The sequence below is a fragment of the Oikopleura dioica genome, chromosome 2 (assembly GCF_907165135.1).
Source record: "Oikopleura dioica chromosome 2, OKI2018_I68_1.0, whole genome shotgun sequence".
NCBI classification, from domain to species: Eukaryota; Metazoa; Chordata; class Appendicularia; order Copelata; family Oikopleuridae; genus Oikopleura; species Oikopleura dioica.
Window position 1 is genome coordinate 9194149 of NC_137292.1, and position 19370 is coordinate 9213518.

At 39.8% G+C, this 19370-nt stretch overlaps 4 protein-coding genes and 1 long non-coding RNA gene across 6 annotated transcripts; 3 read left to right on the forward strand and 2 right to left on the reverse strand.

Moving 5' to 3' along the window:
• Window positions 1–2579: 2579 nt before the first annotated feature.
• LOC145699198 (uncharacterized) lies at window positions 2580–5806 on the reverse strand. Of its 2 annotated transcripts, none has more exons than XM_081776460.1 (7): window positions 5719–5806; window positions 5491–5597; window positions 5099–5203; window positions 3912–4171; window positions 3755–3820; window positions 3519–3682; window positions 2580–3473 (listed from the first exon to the last, which is right to left on the reverse strand). In XM_081776460.1, the coding sequence occupies exons 2-7, from the start codon at window positions 5541–5543 to the stop codon at window positions 3330–3332; spliced, it is 792 nt and encodes a 263-aa protein (XP_081632586.1). In that variant the 5' UTR covers window positions 5544–5597; window positions 5719–5806; the 3' UTR covers window positions 2580–3329. The 2 variants fall into 2 exon arrangements, with proteins under 2 accessions (XP_081632586.1, XP_081632587.1); XM_081776461.1 differs by having other exon boundaries at window positions 5651–5747.
• A 4250-nt stretch (window positions 5807–10056) lies between these two features.
• On the forward strand, window positions 10057–11407 carry LOC145698973 (uncharacterized). Its single transcript, XM_081776214.1, has 3 exons — window positions 10057–10186; window positions 10231–11231; window positions 11273–11407. Exons 1-2 carry the CDS (start codon window positions 10107–10109, stop codon window positions 10916–10918), a joined length of 768 nt encoding a protein of 255 aa, XP_081632340.1. The 5' UTR covers window positions 10057–10106; the 3' UTR covers window positions 10919–11231; window positions 11273–11407.
• A 1257-nt stretch (window positions 11408–12664) lies between these two features.
• LOC145699042 (uncharacterized) lies at window positions 12665–13355 on the reverse strand. Its single transcript, XM_081776291.1, has 3 exons — window positions 13210–13355; window positions 13043–13169; window positions 12665–13004 (listed from the first exon to the last, which is right to left on the reverse strand). The coding sequence occupies exons 1-3, from the start codon at window positions 13353–13355 to the stop codon at window positions 12696–12698; spliced, it is 582 nt and encodes a 193-aa protein (XP_081632417.1). The 3' UTR covers window positions 12665–12695.
• A 1111-nt stretch (window positions 13356–14466) lies between these two features.
• LOC145698146 (uncharacterized) lies at window positions 14467–15063 on the forward strand. Its single transcript, XR_014133912.1, has 3 exons — window positions 14467–14664; window positions 14718–14802; window positions 14880–15063. It is a non-coding gene; the product is annotated as an uncharacterized LOC145698146 (long non-coding RNA).
• LOC145698147 (uncharacterized) lies at window positions 15060–18196 on the forward strand. The gene is made up of 7 exons (XM_081775349.1): window positions 15060–15135; window positions 15168–15751; window positions 16186–16289; window positions 16580–16676; window positions 16792–16921; window positions 17419–17606; window positions 17938–18196. Exons 1-7 carry the CDS (start codon window positions 15060–15062, stop codon window positions 18103–18105), a joined length of 1347 nt encoding a protein of 448 aa, XP_081631475.1. The 3' UTR covers window positions 18106–18196.
• The last annotated feature ends 1174 nt before the right edge of the window (window positions 18197–19370 follow it).

Consider the following 19370-nt stretch of genomic DNA (forward strand, 5'->3'; position numbering starts at 1 on the left):
GCGTTTTCTTGTACCTTTCGTTCGTCGAGTCAGAAAAGGTGACTCCCTTTTTGCAGTTATTACAGCTTTCGGAAAGAAGCAACAGAGCATCACTTTGCTCTTTGAGCCTCTCATCATATTCCTTCTTCATTTTCGCGAATTCAGTTGTATAGTACGTCTGAGTACTGATAACCAGCTTTCTCACATCGCTGCAGTCCTTCCTCTCACACACTTCGGGGACGCTCTCTTGTTTTGCTGATCTTGGAGTCTTTGGGATCTCGGGCAAGACGCTGAACTTGGACGCACTTTGGTTTCTCAAGTTTTCGAATTGCTCTTTGCATCTTTTATCGAGTTTTGTCTTCAGCTCGGCGAGTCTGAACGGAGATGCGCTACAATCAATTTTCAAGTGTTAGCCAAGTGCATTTTCCCGATCATTTTCTTTTCAGAAGTGCAGAGTTCGGGATTCTTATCGAAATTTTAATTAACTTCTGATAATTTATCTCATTCCTGTTACAAGCTGCTTGATAATTCCCCACGCAGGCGAAATTCTCTCCATTCGTCAAGTTATACTTCCCCATCAAAGAAACCATGCTCCATTTGTACATGTACTCTTCATCCTCTCTTGCGCTTTTTCTAGCGCTTTCCCCATCATTCCAAAGCCTTTCGCACCAAAAGAGAATCTCCTTCGGTGAGTAGGTCTCTCTAACAGATCGGGATGCGAACTGGATCGAGGCATAAATAGGGTTAATCATGACTTAATTCAATCTGGTACTTCAAGTGAAGCGGGTCTTGGTGACAGCCAAACATGAAATTTGTTGGGTCCTTCCAAATAGTGACGTATCGGGAGATCAGTAAACAGAGAATTAACCCTCCTACAGATTCTACGCTTGTTATGGAATTGTCATAACAAAAGTTTTTCCCGTTCAAAGTTGGACCAGACAGGCAGATATTTCTAAACTAAGATAGATTGAATAAGTTTAGGGAGAGTCATCTCAAAACACGGAACACGACCGCACTTGAAAATAGCAGCTCATCATTTTATGAGCATTTTACTAGTGCTCTGTTTGGCGGTTTGTGGCCTGCGCCCTTGTGAAGGATCAGACGGGAGTAATATTTAGCGTGGTGGTAGTGGAGCTTTACCGAGGGATGCAATTTTGGACTTTTCGCATCGCGCCACGGTCTAAATACGATACAGCTCAATTCGCGTTTTAGAAGATTTTCACGGCGCCAATTTCGTGCCGATTCTTCTTAACGTGCGAGATTTCGCACTAGAAAGGGGCCCTAAATCCACTTTGCATGCTCAATTCAATCTCTTGTTTCTTCCTCACTGTAGACTTCGGGCAAAATCGTTAACCGAGTTTCGTTTGTTTTCAGACGAAGCAATTATCCGAGCTTGTTTTCATAAATATTGAATCTTTATACATCATTAACACTTGTTTTGACAAAGTACGCGGGAATATGGGCAATATGCATAGACAGGCGAAAAACGTGGGTTTCCATGATACAACTTTCGCTCGAACAAAGTTCGTAGTTCAGCTATCAGCGTAATCAGCTCTTGTATAATTGACAGTGACCGTGAATTTGAAGTTATCAGCGAGTGACGTACCGCGCGTTCTTTTCCTTCTGTCAAGATAAAATTCCTATCTCTCGACTAAAACTACCATAAAAGCCCCTGGTCGAATCCAATCTTCTTAGAATCGAGTAGATTTGAAAGTAGAAAATGGCGTCATTCAGAAGTTGGCAAAATCCAACGTAGGAATCGAGAAACATTATTTTCCCCAAAACATTAAACTGATAGGAACGACTGATAAGAAGGACAAGGACTTTGAGTACACGCCACAAATGTTTAACCCAAAGCGGCTTTCAAATTTATGTATACAAGTTGTTTGAAAAAAAGCTGGTCCAATAAAAACAGGAGTGAGTCGTTATTACAGTACTTTGTACGTTACTTGTTCTTACTACAGGTAACACAGTGGCTGGGCTAGCAAAGTGTTTAATTTCGATGATAGCTGGGGCGATTGATTGGCAATTATCTGGAAAATCAACTTGAATAAATTTGGCGGGATGAAAGGAAACGGACAAGAACCCTCAAAAAGCACGATTCGCCGGTTCAACAAAGAGAGACAGTTCAGAGCAGCTTGCCCGCAAAGGCCACTCGAACACGTTCCATCCCCTACCGCAGCAGTTACTTTTACAAATCAGTTTTCCCAAAAGTCAACACGGAAACTATTGGACACCGATTCACTCAAAGAAAAACCAACGAACAAATTGAAAAAGTCGATCAGTACTTCATAAAATCTGAAAATCTTTGATTTACTCTCAAATATAAAGAGCACCTCCGTTGTTTTATATTTTTGAGCTCTTTTTTTCGAAAAAAAACGAAAAAAAATTATTGAAAATTTTTTGAAAATACTCATAAAAGCCCATAAATTTAGACGGCCTTAAAAGTGTCCGTTCTAAAGTCACAGTGAAATAAATTTGTAACCTGTAATAAGAGCCTGTCAGTTATCAATATTCCACCCATGGTTTGGAACTTCCATAATACCTTCGCCTCCTTATCAATCTTCTTCAGTTTCCTGCAAAAACAGACACGATTTTTTGATTACTTAAAATTTTATTTGCAGGTTTAAATATAGCCAACTCAAGGGCGAGATCCCGTATGTAACTGTATGTGATTGTAATGAGCAATTTAAATATATACTGTACTGTGAAACTGTGATTTAGAATGAATGGGGCTCAGTGGACGGTTTTATGCAAAGATTAATTTTTAGGGTGTCTCGCGAAAAAGTTATAAACGATATTTATATGTGTTGGGGTGATGCGAGCATGATGCTGTGATTCAAAATGCCGCAGTGACCCCGGTTCTTTCGAATATACAGTAGTAATAAATAGTTACAGTGACAAAATCGGGCATATCGGTTGTGTGTTTGATAAGGAGAGCTAGAGTCTGCAAAGACTTTATCAGCTTCATAAAGTCTTGACAAACAGTAGCTCGGAACATGTTGATCTAACTTAAGGGTATCCGCCTCGATTCACCAATTCGCAAAATCTCTCCAACACTTTCTCTTATCTTGAAATTAAGAATAAAAGCCACTGAAAAGTAATTTTTGCGAATCGCTAAATTCGAGATTGAGATACAGTAACAAGTCCTTGAAGTTAGAAAAACGGTACTTTTCAAAGAAAAATAACGAACAGTGGCAACAGAAATAGAATAATTGAAGAAGCTGTGATTAGCGATAAACGATGGAAAATAATTTTTTGTTTAGTCAAAGCGGCAAGTAGGTGACTTGTTTTTTTGTTTGCGAAAATTTGGGCGACGTCAATCAGGAGTCAAATAACAACCTTTACATTTAGCCTTCAGATGGCAACTCCCGGCCGAGGGATTTGAGTTTCTCCTTGTACTCGTTAATAGCTTTCACGTGGGTTGGAATCGTTCCTTCGGGAAGCTTGTTTTCGGGCTCGGGAATTCCTCCGTTTTGGATTCCCATCATTTTCTATAAAAAAAAAATAAGCGAAATGAATATTATCAAAAAACTTACTCTCATAAGAAGCCAGAGAACAATACCACCACAGGCGAAGCCCATAGCAATGATTCCATATTTGATCATTTTCTTGTTCTGCATGTCGGTCTTGCCACCCAACATGGATGCCTTGTCGAAAACAGGGTTGTCAAAGGCGAAATTCGCTCTCATCGTCGACATTTCTAAAGAAAAATGTTGAAATTCATTTCACTGACATTCGACGAGAGTAACGATATATTGGTACTGTAACTAACCTTCTGTAGTAGTAGTTTCCATTGTCGAGGCAGTTGTTGTTGTCTCTGTGGTCGTTGTTTCTGTTTCTATTTCCTGGCTGTTTACAATTTCTTACAACAAGAAAAGCGGGGGGTTATTCAACCTCAGCTGCAAATATTTATCAATATTGGCCAGTGCCTGAAATTGACTTTGATTCTTCCTCGTTTTGCTGAGCTGGCCTTAGCCGAAAGTCCATCACAAAAGAGCCAGTTTCGGCATTTGAAGTGAACAACGAGTAAACCAAGTTGCCGGTGGAAACGATTGGCTCAGTTGTACTTTCGCACAGCTTGAAGTCGTTCTCGTTTGCGACATCAACAATATGCAGTGATTGGCGATCGCAGTTCGAAAACGTCGAAGAAAAGCCAAGCTCGATTGTGCGGCCTTCAGGGGCGGAAATTCTAAAAGAAAGTTCAATACTAGGGATTGACTTGTCAGATTTAAACACTTGACTTTTGTTAACATATTTCCAAATCAGGAGCTTACGTAGTTCGAATTCAGCAAAAATATACTCGTGCGTGTAAAACACTAGAATGTTGCCGGTAAGGCACTTTCTCTTACTGGAGCACCCTGAGACCCTGCCTAAGGATTATACACGCAAAGGGGTCAAGCACTTGAATAAACATAAATAAAACGCTGAGTTCTTTATTGAAGATTTTCAAGAAACAAAGTGCTTCTCTATCTGTAGCCTACAGATTGTAGGTTATTTCTCGAAATGGAATGAAGTACTTTTTTTAAGAGAGAGAAGGAGACATCGAATTAATCGATAAGAATGATAAACGAATTGGCCAAGACATGAGCCGGCTTTTGGTAGTCCTAGATTACAGATCCTTATTCAGGAATGAGTTCCGGTTTAGGAACAACTGCCGGCTTGAGTAGCATAAGCTGATCAGGCCCTATTCAAGCGTTTGCTATGTAAACGTGTCGATTCGTATGTTTCCACAACTGAAACGAAAGGACTGGTAAGTAGTATTTCACACTTTGTTTTCAATACGTTTTAAAAAGGGGATCGCATTTTCGAAGAAGAAAGAGTCGAGTTAAGTGGATGGCGCATTTACTGAATGTGCTCTCTATTGTCCGCGAAATTCATAATGGGTAGGTTCAACTTCGTAATAATCATCATTAAAGTCGGCTATCGTCAATTTTAGGAAAAAAAGACGTTCTTTAATGGAATTTGCTCAAGGAAAAGATAAGCTTTACGTGACTTTACTGGAGCAGAAAGAAGGAAATTTGATTAGTACAAGAATACACCGAAAACGCTTGAAAAACATTTGTCGGAAAAAAATAAGGAATATAAAAAGAAATTTATGATTTTAACTTGCACTTACATATACATGCACTCGGCTTGGCCAGCATCTCCCGGAAAGTTAGGAGATTTGATTTGGTCCCAATCGTCACCAGCCTCTACGGTCTTTGTGCAACTGGGACGGTTGCTGTTTTCAAGGCTCAAATCTTTTGTTTCCATGCTACTAGCGATTTTGGATGCAATTCGTAGTCATTCGTTATCAATCAAGTTCAAGAATTATTCGCACACGTCGACGGTTCCCTGCCCTAGGCGAAATTCTGACCAGTACAAAAATACAGATTTACGTCATAAGATTAAAATTGCAGGTTTTCAAATTATCCTGTTTAATTTTGATTCTGTATTGAGTAAAATTTGCATTTTGTACTTTCATGTGAGGGCTGATCTTTTTGAATGAGTTTATGATTTGAGCCTTTCCTAATGTTAACTCCATAGGCTACACATGAGAGTGTGGCGAGAGATAGTTTCATCTGATTTCGCTGATTCTTTTGTTAGTTAGGTCGTTCCGAGATCGTCTTTGATATCTGAACGAAAGATTAATTAAAATGAACCTGATTTTGGCTAATTTTTTCGGTACAAGAGTGATTTTCTTGATGCTCTTTCTCTATGCGAAGATTTTCGTGGATTTTCTTGAAAATGGGTTACCTCTATATTTATGTGTGCTCACTTTGGGCTAGAACTGTAAAACGGCTCAGGAGCGGGAGGAGCCGTCGCAAAATTAGGGTTGGCCGGCGCGAGGCGCCAGAGCACGCGATCCCACGTGGATTCGCCCGTTTTCGTGAATGCGCCGAGGGCGCTCCCGAGTCAATCAATCGAAACACAAGTACCAACCACGTCGTGTTCACGAGAAACCAAACTGTCCCCACCGTAAACTACAACCAATATTACGTAGTCGTCTTTAATCGCAGAAAAATATCAAACGAACAAGAATCAAATAAACGTTACGCGTAATGCGGTTAATATTCGTGTCACTTGACTTTGTTCTTTGATTGAATTACGCCTTCAGTTAAAAAGAATAAATCATCGTTAATCAAAAATTTCTTGACAAAATTATTTGATGAATGTTCAGCCAAAATGTACTCTTCCTTGATATCAAATAATTTTAAACAAGCCGAAAAGCATTTAAATTAAAATTATGTAAATTTATTAAGTAAATAATAAAATATTGTAAATAATAAGTATTTGTTCAGAAGGGTTTAAAATTTATAATTTTAAGAATTTATAGATAAGAATTTATGTAGCTTTGGACCCTTATTTCAAGTTTTTCGAGTCAGAATTTCGCTTACTGGAAAATAATTGTTGAAATAATGTCGCGCGGAACAAACGTTGCGTGCAGAATAACAGCAACGGTATGTACTTAGGATAAGTTAAAAGCTGGAACATGAGTCAAGCTCAGCTGTCCTGTCGAGAACGTAATTACAGTTCGCTGCCGCGCTCGGTCCTTCTAATTCCAAGCAGGCTACGTGAACGCAAGATTACTTAGAAAAGGAGAACTCATTTCCCCTTGTTATGAAACTGAAATGAGAATAATCCAAATGCCTGAAATCTTTTGGGAAGAAATCGGCTGAACTCTTGTCATTTTTTTCCAAAGTTTACAAAAAACAATCGCGTTAGAACTACAGGGAACGAGTCCTTTAGATCTTTTCCGTAACGAGAATAATCCTTCTGAAATTATTTTTCGACAATAAAGGATCCAAAAGGATCTCGCAGACTCAAGTTTCAAACAAACGAAGTGTTATGCCACTTTGCCACGCAAGCCGGAGAATTGTCGTACCTTCTAATGTTTGTTTTCGCCATATATTTTTCTCGAGAACTATGTGTCCAGTGGTTACAACGATTTGTGTACACCTAACGCTGGCTTAAGATTTTTGAAAGGATAAAGCGACAACATAGAAATAAGCAAAGATCAAAGGCATAAAAGAAAAAGAGCAGAAAAGAGTCTGGACCAGTCAAATTGCGCAAGAGTTAAGGTAGAAAAAAAAGGGTTTAGAAAGTTTTCATTACGACTTGGATGTTATCAGTAAATCACGATAAGCGCTTCTCCATCGCAGCAAAAGAGTTTCTTCTGAAAACAAAAAAATGTTTAGAATCTGCTCCCTTGCCACAAAACAAGTTCATTCAAAGGTCAAAAGCCGCGTTGTTGCTATTTAACCTGCCGCACGCAAATTTGCCACAAAAGGCTCATTTTTCATTATGGCGTCGTTTTTCAGCGGAGTTCATCGCTCTTTCGAGCTCAAGGAGAGCAGAGGAAGTTCTTCGGGGGATAAGATTGCTTCTGCAAATAAACCAGCCCAGCAGAGTTCAAGCTGTTTTTTAGAAATTTTATCTTTCGAATTTTATAAAAAAAAATCGACAAAAACTGTAAAAATGAAATCATGAAAAAGTTTTAAAATGTCAGATATTCTAATTGATAAAAAATTATTTTAATAAAAGAAATTGCGTAATTTTTGTTAAATTTTGATATTTTGAAGCGAGAAAAAAGTGCTTCGAAAAGCATGAGAAAATATATTTCGCGCTGAGAATTGTTACACGCAAGTTTAGAATATGTACGAGAATAGACTTACATAAAAATGCACATCAATCAGCATAAACCACTCACCCTCAAGAGGATCTATGTACTAAGTACCAGACCTTAAAAATAACTCAAGAAAACGTAAGGTTTCCCATTCGAACTCGAGTAATAAGTTCAATTTTTCAGAGAGACAAAGCGTTTAAAATTTACCTCATGGGCGAAAATTTACACGATTATTCAAATAGCTCCCGTTTCATATTTCAAAATGTCCGGATTTAATATTCAAGCCTTGTAAGACGTTAATCCGTGAGACGGAAATTATGAACTTGGCAATTTTTTTCACTTGTTGGAATCAAATTTTTTACCTTCTAAATAGTCGGTCACTTGGAAATGTATTCTGAAAATGAGACAAGTTTTGAGATTGGAATGATTTTGTTGTGAGGCATTTTTGCTCGTGGGAACGATTGTTTTTAATGCTTAGTCGAGGAAAAATCGTCACGATAGTGGAAGCCGTCGATGGCGCGCGGTTAGGAAGCTGAGCCAATGACTGGCGCCGCCGTATCCTTGTTGGTGTGGTGCTTAGCGCCGCGCTATTCGTGCATGGGTACGGTAGCCCCCACCGCCAAGGAGCATTTGGATCCACCTCTGGCGCTCAATAAGAAACCACCGGGGGAATTACAATTATCAGAAGTCATTATTTGTAGACGGCGACTCGTTCTGATTTGTTAACGTAATCAGATCAGAGTTGTACCAATAAATGGTTTACAGAGAATTAATTGAGGGTCATTACTCAAAGGAAAGCCGGAGGGTTAGGTTAAAAAAGCTCAGATGATATTAGAAGTAGAGCTTTTCTTTCGGATAGCCATAAGAATACGGTTAGGGTTAGGGATTATCGGGATTCAAGAAAAAGTAGTTTGACGATGACACCCTTAAAATTTTCTGAATTTATTTCAATCAATGGTTTGACCAAAAAACTTTTTTTGAATTTTTCTTTGAGATCTGTTAGAACAACGGGTAAAGTCGACACGTATTTTTGTTGGAGAGGTTTATGTTCCTTGGAAGTTGAACATTTCAAAGTTTGACATAACAAGTGCGCGTTTGTCCAGTGCGCTGCCTTTACCGAAAAGAACGCGACGCGCGGCTTCTTGGATCCAACCTCAGAGGGGTTCAATTCTAGCTTTTAAAATAACAGGTGTTGCAGTGCAAGTAGCGATTTCGAGAAAAAAGATTACCTGTTGAAAAGGGGATTACGAGTCCGAGTTCAACGATGTTACCAGTTCATAAATTATTGTTGCCGCAATAAACATCATCTGGGAAACGTATGGAGATTAGTGATGTTCAACCGGGGGTAAGAAGGATGACTGCCTTATCAAAAAAAAGGAGAGAGGTAATAAATCATTTATTTTTTCTCACAAATAAAACTCTTCATTTGGTTTGTACGAAGTCAATAATGAAGAAATTTTTGTTGCATTTTAAAACAAGAAGTTCTTCTATTTATGATTTCTCCAGGAGAAAAGGTTTTTTATATACAGATTTTGCATAAAGCGCCACCTTCAAACATCTGCATAAAATTTGCTCCAGATGCTCTAAGTACCTCTGTTCCAGCTTGCCAGATAATTCAAAGGAACAGAGATTTTATCTTCAAATACGTTTATGATCGATTCAATAAATTGAATATGCCATTGAAAAATAAGCATTTTTATTGAATTTTTAAAAGAAAAAGCGAATCGGGTCGACGCTGTCTACCCAGTTAATAACGCGTAAATTCCATTTTTACCCGTAAAATAAACTTTTCACGTTCGCAAAGCTAAAAGGGGAACAACCTTCTTAAAAATAGAACTGACCTTGATTAGAGGCCGAAAATAACGCCGTCTCTATAGAAGCCGAAAAATTCGGAAATGAAATGTTTAGAACATTGCGAAGGAAATTCTAGCGGCATGTTGGACGTTTCCTTTATTTGCGCGCGAAAGCACTTTGCGATTATTGTCAGTTTGCAAAATATGGGCTATTTACGAACATGACTTCTAGCCGAAATTATTCAAATCGTATAACAAAGGTGAACGATTTTAGACAGTTGTGGCGGCTCCTGTGGTCACGTGAAATCGAAAATTCGCCAGGTAGAAAGCCTTAGCTTTACTTCTATTATTGATAATGAAATGAAAGTTCATCGAGGACTCTTTTTTCATAAAAAAAATTCGCTAAAATCGGCACGAGTCCAGAAACCGCGACAGTGACCGGACAGTGAACGTGTCTAAAGAGCGCTTTGTTTGATGCAGATCAAAATGTTTTGTCGAAATTTATCTTTCACGGCGCAATTGTTTAGCCCGACTCAATCAAATAACGCACTACCTAACAGATTCTATTATGGAAGGTTTGACCTTTCTATAATCAAATTTTATGAAACCGTCTCAGATCATTCAACGCCTTTTTTCAGCAAACTCTTAGTTATTTTTCCTCTGTGAGAAACAAACATCTGATTAATGTTAACCAAGATCAAGAAGTCTTTAATTTGGAATAAAACATGAAAATTTCTGCATTTTGTGGCATTTTTTCAGCATCAGCATCGGAGCTGAGCGTGGTTACACCTCCACCATCATGCCCGTATGATTTTTTCGACAAGAGTTTATATTATCAGCATTTTTAAGAGATCTGGATAAATTCGAGATCTGCACAGCCAACTGCACTACCGCACTCGATTCCTGCAAAGACGCTTGCAACCCTGTTGACTACTCTTGCCCCGGTCGTTGTGATGCGACAGCTCTAGAATGCAATTCCTCCTGCCCATGTGGCAATGACTGTCCAAATGGCTGTCAAGGGTGCGCCAATGCTGTTTGCAGCGCTGAGGAGTACGTTTTGATCATCAACCACTATCATCTTTATGAAAACGAGGCGATTCTGTTCAACCTCGGCACTGAGCAGTTTTCGCGAGCTTCGATAAATGGCTTTATTGAATACAACTACGACATTGAAGACGCTTGCTATTCTTTCATGAAAGGAGAGCACTACTTCTTAGGGGGCTATGAGAATCCCCGCGCGATTGCGAAATTCAATATTGATACATGTGAAGTCAAACCTGGAACAGGATGGGACGACATTCTCGAAATCGGTCATATGGACGGCGTTTATGGTTCATGCGCTAACTACAACGATGTCACATATCTTTGCTTCTATGAAGATGGAATAGATGCTTTCGGGTGCACTGTCTTTGATGGAGAAAATCAAAAATTAATCGACGCGAAAAGTCAACACCCTCATGATTGGGCGGACATGACAGTTTATGACGATAAAATGTGGGTTGTTGGTGGATGTGATCCTCGGATTCAGGGCTTCTAATGAGAGATTCATTTATGTTCAACAACATTTTGAGCCTCTAGTAGACTTATGACTGCAATGGTATAGTTGAATTCTTCGATGGAAACTCCTGGAATCTTGCTGCCCATCATCCCGCAGAAGAAATCTCCGGTCATCTTCTTCTCGCAGATGCAAATGCATTGTACTCGATCGCAGGGCGCAGAATGAGCCAAGATGTCTACATGTACAAAAATAATATTTGGACTTTGATCGGGCAACTGACAGAGAGCGCTGCAGATTCGTGGTGGATATCATCAGGGAAGATTCTTGGTGACTATGCCTACCTTGGAGAAGAGTAACTTATTCAGACCTCAGATCATTTTTATGAGTATTTAGCTCGCTTGAGAAGGTAAAACTAAGCGATACGGACTTCTCCGCAACCAATCTTGGAAGTGGCGCAGATGACTATCTTTATCTATACTATGCTGCGTTCATTGCGGTTGATGGACCTGTTTGTTCGAAATAGAACATTTTTTCTTCAAAATGAAGAGTTATTTGAAATTCCTGAGAATTTTTCACAATGTCCAAAAGAGCAAGTGCAGCTTCTTTCTTCATAAAATCGAAAATGCAAAAATAATGCAAGGTGCTGGCCGCGTATGAGACGGAATTCCAATGTCGCGCGTTACAAGTACCAAGAATATCGAAATGACACTCGAATGCAACACGCTACACTGCGCCGAATTCTAGCCACTCGGGCACCTTTCTTTTTTCTTATAATTACGACTCAACTGAATTTTTATGAATTTTTTGAACAAAACAGCCACTCCGTAATCCATCTTTCAAAGTTCAGAGAATGCAGGTTTTCGTAAATAAAAAACGTAAGCGATTTTTAGATAAAAATATTTACGAGGGATTTTTACAACAGAGAACCGACTGATTGCAGTGGCGATTACGGTAAGGTTTGGGAGCCGAGGAATTGTCGACTTCCGCACTTGCGTAGTCGTGTCCTTTGCGTCGTAAGTGAGTTAGCAATCTTGACAAAATTAGGATACCTTAATCGCCGTCTATGTTCCACAAAAGGTTCGATCAAGTAACGCTTCCTTTTTTCCGCGTTTTTGCGATTCATCCTTGGGAAGAAGGCATCGTAAACACAATTCTAGGGACCCTGAAGCAATCTATAATTAAAGACTTCACGAAAAATATCAAAAGTAATCTCTTACGCAAATAGGCCAGGTATAAGTAAAGGGGATTAAACTCACCTGTTTTCTTATCTTTCGTTATGTGGACTGTCTTGTGGTTCTGGCCATGCGGTGGAGTATCAGAGCCGGAGATAAAAGCGGGAATTTAGAAAAAAGGTTCTATCAAAATAGAAAGACGTGGACTTATGGAACAAGCGAAAAGGTGAGTCGTAATTCCGGGCAAATTGGATTGAATAGGCGCCCTGAATTTGGCCCCTTTCGGGCTAGACAAATTATAGCTCACGCTGGTCGAAATTCAAATTCTACCACCCTGAACCACGTCTTTGAACGGTCAGAATTGATCAAAGACTTACCTTTATGCTAATTTATCGGTCCCTAATTGCGTTCAACAATGCTAATTATCCCGCCCGGGAGATGACTGAAAACTTCAGTTTCATTATTACATAACTATCAAGTCTTGGGAGATAATTTCACCAAAGAGAATCTAAAACAAAATTACGATGGTCACCATTTGATGCGGTTATAATAGAATGTGCCTGGCATCTTGCTTGCAAATTACAAACAAGGAATAAAAAAGAACATATTTTTAACTAAAGTGAGTTTATTTCGTATCAAAAAAATTACTTGGTAGAAAACTTGGCTCGCACGATTTCAGGTGGGCAGCATTTAATTCCAGAGTATCTTGTCCCTTGCTTGCAATCGCTTGTGTTATTCACTCCGCAAAAGCCAGCGGCGACGAGATTAGTGGGACAGAGCAGATTCTTGCCGTAAGTTTCATAAAGCCAGCCACAATACTGCTCGTCAACAGTACTCTCCGAACTACAGCAGTAAACAGAGTGTACGTCTTCGTCTTGACAGGCGCCTCTGCTGTCAGACCTGGCGGATGTTGAACAGCGACCAAATGCAAGTTGAGTGACTCCAGCTTCGCTCTATTAATGCTGTGAGCCCTGGAAAACAAGCAAAATACCTTTGGGCACTCAATATCTTCACCAGTGCCTCCGCTGACCCATCCACAGTCACTCAAGATTCCAATAGGAATGTTTCTACTGGCCGGACAGCAGTGAATTCCAAAAGACACCGCCGTTCCGAGGCCACTAAAATTTCAATAGAAAAAAAGAGAAATTTTAAGCATACCCGCAATCATCACGTCTACCAGACTCGCAAACTCCGTCGACGTAAAAATTTGGGAGGCATTCAAGTCGATCCCCTGAATTTCCCCAAATCCAGTTGCAACCACTTTGGGCAGAAGCGACTGAAAGCACGGCACCGATTAGCTTCATTTTTCTCGTAATCTAATGCCATTATTCTCATGATCACGACTTAGTGCAGAACATATTGAAAACTTCCCACTGTTGATCAAATATCTTTATGCAGCAACTTAGTCTTGCGTTAATTCAGCAGTCTACTGCAAACTCGAGTAGGAATTGACGTTCTCATCCATGATATCAAAAAAAAATTTTTTTATAGCAAAAAGCAGCAAAGAGAGTGGAAATGTGTTCATTCAAAGTGCTTATCTGCATGAATGCAAATCAAACCATAACGACATTATAACTTGAAACTTTGTTTTGATTGGAACGGTCTTTTTTTCCCAGAGCAAGCCTATTACTGACTTAGAGCCCGAGTCCAAGACCCTGAATTAGTTTGAATGAAGTTGGCTCATATTTACAATATATTTTCAAACTCACTTTATCACTGCATCCCTTAGTCCAGTTCGACCATGATTCCCGGCCGCAAACGCAGTCGGACCCGCTTCCATGCCCAGCAAAGACGTAGTTTTCGACTGTTGAGGCAGAGCTCGCTATGTTTACCTGGATGTCTACGACGTAAAGGAGCTTGGAGAAAAAGGTTTATTTTCTACTGGAAAATTTCTAGTTCTGTAAAGTAGGAATAAACACAAGATATTTTCATAAAAACTTACCATCTTTTCCTTGATTGCCAGGTTCGTCAGTAAATCTTTGTACATTGCACCAGGTTTCGCGAAATCAATCAAAATAGTTGTCGTTATCTGTCAAAACTCGTACAAACTAAGTCCTTGCAATTGAGATTACTTCACACTTTTTTGACAAGCCGCATAAATTTCTGCATTATCAATGCACTCTTTATAAACCTTACGTACGATTTAACTGCAATAGAAGGGTGAATTAATGAAGAAAAGAGGCGAAGAAGCTGATAAAGGCCGTTGAGCAGGCTGGTCAGCGTCCAGTTGCATCAGAAATGAGCTCGCCTCTCGATTCTGAATGATTCGAACGATGTGAAAAAACCTTTATGAAACCAAGAGGGCCTGAACCGACTGGCAACATCTGAAGAACCGGCCGGTTGGTTCAATTTTCTCAGAATTTAGAATAATTACTGATAAAAAATGACCCAGATATTGCTTGTCAACATATAAACAGTATTAGGGGTCGTTCTAAAATTATTAGTGGAATGTGTCCTTTTGCCGTAGTTCGAGGAAGCAGCGTGGAGCAGGAGAGCTTTAAATTATTTGAAACCAATACGCCGAAGCTAATCCATCTCGGTGTTGGGTTAGTCGTCGGTTCAGCCTAAAGAGAACTTTCTCAGACCGAAAACTTGCCGCGATGAAGCTAGCAGGTTTCCGATTGATAGAGTTGTTTAGTGCTTTAATTATTAAATTTTATTTCTAGGCGCATTATTAATACTACAGACGAGTCAGACAAGGGCGAAGGAGGCCCTCCTTGATGATTTCTCGACTTGGCTCGAGGATCACACAGGATCGGGAAGACAACCACTTTAGAGACATTAAACAAGAGAGATAATAATTTGAAAAGAGAGTTTATCCCGAAACAAGAAGATTTTTCTGGCGATGGAGCGCCAACAACAACGACTGAGTTGATGACCACGACATCAACCGAAGCTGGCACTACCCAAGAACCAGATACAACCTCCGTCCCAATAACTGATGACCCCTTGACAACAACAACGACTACTAGTGCACCAACTACAACAACAGCTCCACAAAGGAAGGGATGAAATTCCTATTTATTTCCAATAGAGTCAAAAACTCTAAATTTCCAATCAAATTTCAATTCCGAAATAAAGTTGGCTCTCTGAAATTGAAAAAATCGCCGTTTCAGTTTTCCCACAATTCATCGCTAAACTTCCAGGAGCTACAAACAGTGAAGAAGAAGACGCATTGAGATCTGCCTTGGAAGACGCCCTAAGCAATTTCCAGCCTGGAGATCTTTCTTACGACTACACATGCACCGTGCATTCAGTTGAAAAACTTAGACAAAGCAGTCACTTCAAAGTGAAACTTGAATGTCTCGTGAACATAGCCGATGTTGAAAGCTTGGACAGCCTTGAGAACGAAGAAGCTTTGTTGAGTGACATCCTTCAATCTGCACCGGCACCATTTAGCAATGGCGATGAAATTACCGAATGGCAGGACAACGTCGTTACGTACTCTTACGAGACGCCAGATTCATGCGACGCAGATAACAACGGCTGTGCTTATGACTGTTTTGAAGGAGTGTGCATTTGCCCTATTTGCTGGGAGCTAGACGAAGATGGAAAGTCGTGCAAACCAGAGACCGGCAGACTAAACATCGGCTGCTCGTCTGACAAGATGCATGTCTGGATCGACTCGTGCGTAATCCCACACGCGGGAAGTGTCTACATTGGCGAGGATGACTGTACAGGCGAGAAAGGAACCGGCTTTGTAACGCTTCTGAACTTTTTTGTTTGAAAATTGAAAAAAGGTTAAAGTTCAAGTCTGAAGCCGAACAAAGATGGAAACATCTATCACTTGACGAGTCCCCTTGATGGATGTGGCACTTCGCTAGCAAAGATTGGGTTTCGCATGAAAAAGCACAATTTACCCCCGCTCTAGTCCGTTTCCTCTTGATGCAATTTCATGATTACGAATTATTTAATTGCCGTAAAGATTAATTGCCGTTCTTTTTTGACCGAGACTTTCAAAAAAAATATTAGTCGTTCAAATAACCGTTCTTTTAAGCCCTAAACATTTTGCGGTCATATTCATGATAAAAGAAAATGCTCCACTAAAAGTTCACACTAAATGCATATCATCCATCTTATCTATACTTTACTCACTAAGAGTAGCGTCAACCGAAATAGCGAAACCCGTAACAGCAAGAAGACGGTCAGCTCAAATTTTCAAATTCACTTATTGCCTCGGCAAGAAAGAATTCTCTCATCAGACTTGGTCCCGAAACGCAAATTGATCTGAGCTGCAGGTAATTTTTTAATGAGAGATTCTAGAGCTCCCGGGCAGCGATAAGGAAGCTCATTTTGTATTTTGTATATGTGGGTTATTAAAGCGATAAGACTTGTTTAAGAATGACCTCGTTAAATTGTTGTTAGAGAGTTTTTTTTTTGCTTTGTTTTGAGATTTGAAAACACACGCGAAGGTATAAAATTACTATTATGACTCGTGGTTGCTCAGCTAAGCGGGGATGAGCGGATCGGTTTATGATGAAACGAGTCAAATTATCCGGCTTCGACGCTGCTTAACAGTTGTCTTAAGATACGATTCGGTTTACGACAACATCACTGCCATCACTACCATCGACTCGAACGACTTCAGCACTGGCGGCGAGGGATCCGGCAAGCTCAAATTCCATGTAAGCTCATATTCGCGCAAAGCTTCCAGATTAGCAGATGATGATAGCTCGACAGAACGAATATTTTTGAACTCTCATAGACCCGTATAATGTCATCATAACCTAATAACTATAGATCACTTCCTACACGGACGAAACTTTCGAAGAAGAGATCTCAGACGACCACACAACGAAGCTCGGTTCGAAGATCTTCTTTGGCGTCAAGATCGACCAGCCCATCGACGGTGTTGAATTTGCCATCAGCGGTAAGTAGACGCGCTACTGTATTGATAGAATGCGTAGAATGCATAGATTGAATTATGGCGATAGAACGTTCATGCGTAGCTGTCATTTCTCGATGAGAGAGACAACGGAAATCGTATGATTTTATGCTCGCATTTTATTTGAAGATCGCTTTCCTTGAGAACGAGTTTACTGACCTTTGCACGGCCATGATCATCAGTATAATGATCGTATTATATAATATAAAATTTAAAATGCGTCCGTTTGTTCCAATTTACAATGCGGCAAAGAAATCTAAGAAATTTCACCGCTCATTTTTCCAAAGTTCGTTTCTTTTCAGTAAATTTTCTTAGAATGAGTCAGTCAAATTAAAAATATTTTTCCGCTAATTAAACTGCTTAGTCGGCGCTTTGGCCGACGCCCAGGAGGGGTTTAAACTTATGGGGCCCCCTGCTGTGGGGATGACGCTCGAACTTGGCGCCTGCTCAATATTCGCACTTTTTCTAACCTTTTTGAATAGATTGTAAAGTCGTCGACGAGCAACTTGGCCTTGAACATTCGATCCTTGCCGACTTCTGTCCCGACAATTTTGTTGAAATGGCGGCGAAATCGACTTTTGTCGACAAAAACGAAGTGTTCATGAGTTACAAGTCATTCCTCTTCGTGACGAGCGAGGAAGAAATCAGCGAATTGAAACTTGTTTGCCAGGTAAGTTTCAACTTTGTAAAATTGAGACAGTAAGCTACAATCCGTCATAATGAGAATTGTGACCACTTATAGACATAGTGTTTCCATTAGTGTTGAGTCGAGTTGATGGATCGCCGCAGGGGCGTTACTGTAGTAGCTGATGGTGATTTCATCGACAAACACTTGAAACCGGACGTCACTGGACGCGTCCTTCTCTATTCTCAATAGAACGTACATAAGATAAACTCCCTTATTCTCGACTGTTCAATAGATTTATCCCCTAGGCACAAATTTTGACGACTAGATTTGGGTCCAAATTTTTTCATTATCGAACTCATCATCATCATTTTAGGCTGTGGCATGCGCAACAGACGATTTCAGCTCAGAGTGTCAGTCAACCAGTTGTCTCAACCGCCGCGGCCGTCTCTACCGACGATCAGCGGGATCATCACCACTTGAAGAAAATTCTAAAATCTACACGATTTCGATGAATCTCAAGCATCGAACCGATCGAAAGTAATAGATCAAAACTTTTCTGTAACACAAACGCATAAAACTATTCCTCCGCTTTCTTCTTTTTTAATGTTTTAATATAACCGATTGTATATTAATATTACCAACTTCTTGATTGATGAATATTAATATAGGTAGAGAAATTATGAACTTTCTTTTTTGAAAAATTATTTTTTTATGAATTTCATTCTTTTATAAATATGATGGTTTGCAGATTGCGAGTCTGTCTGGCGAGTCAGAAAGGCGTCGCAAGAAAAGTCATAACTATCATTTAGGTTGGGGATTAAATGATTTCAGGGGTGCTTCAAATTTAATATAGAAATGTTCAATTTTTTATTACTACGGACATGCTCGCCGAAATAAGTTGACCCTCAATTCTTCGTCTTTTCATTTCGTCAATTTACAAATCCCCTGTCCAAGAGCATGATGATTGCCCTGCTTCATGTGACTATGAGCAAGAAAGGCCGCTGAGGATTCCGGTCAATCCGGGGGCAATTACCTCTTTCCTGAATCATCTTTTTTTTTTGTCTTCCGTAGATTCCTCGGTCAGCGACGTCCATTTCGCGTAAATTGTAAATGAACGTAAAAAATTTCGTGCGTATCTTGGTAAAGCAAATTTGAGTTTAATTTGATGTGGTGAGATTTTGACAATGGAACGCTGGGTCCACCTTGTCTGGCAGAAGAGAGAAGTCAGACAGTTGTTGATTTCCGGACACTGGAAACGCGGAAGCTCGCGTAATACTGTGATTGCCGAGAAAACACTGGAATCACCCAAAATCACGTGAATGCCTTCTAGTAGCGAATTCCTGGAGGGAAAAAATATTTTCAACTTTTCAAAAGCTGCTTGCTCGATGCTCTTCTGATCGTCTGAAAAGTTTGACGTGCTTTCGGTGATCGGGATTATTTATTAGCTCTAATTCGAAGGCGCAATCTAATTTAGATCATTAATCTGTTACTGTTTACGGAAGTGTGTCTATTGTCGCGAAAAATGTCTTTTCCAGATTTTTCTCATGAAGATCCTACAAAAAACTTAACACTTATAAAAAGATAAAATCAATTTCATTAGATTGGGATTATTGTATTTTACGCGTATTTTTACACTACCGGCATTTTGGTCCCTAGAAAAGACGCTAATTAGGGCTTTCAATCAGACCCTGCATTGATTTCTGCGGTCAACACCGATGACAGCCGTATATGATGATCGGTCTGAGAATCATTTTCTCTACGCCAGCATTGTCACCTAGATTGCCGAAACGCAAGCCAAGCATTTCG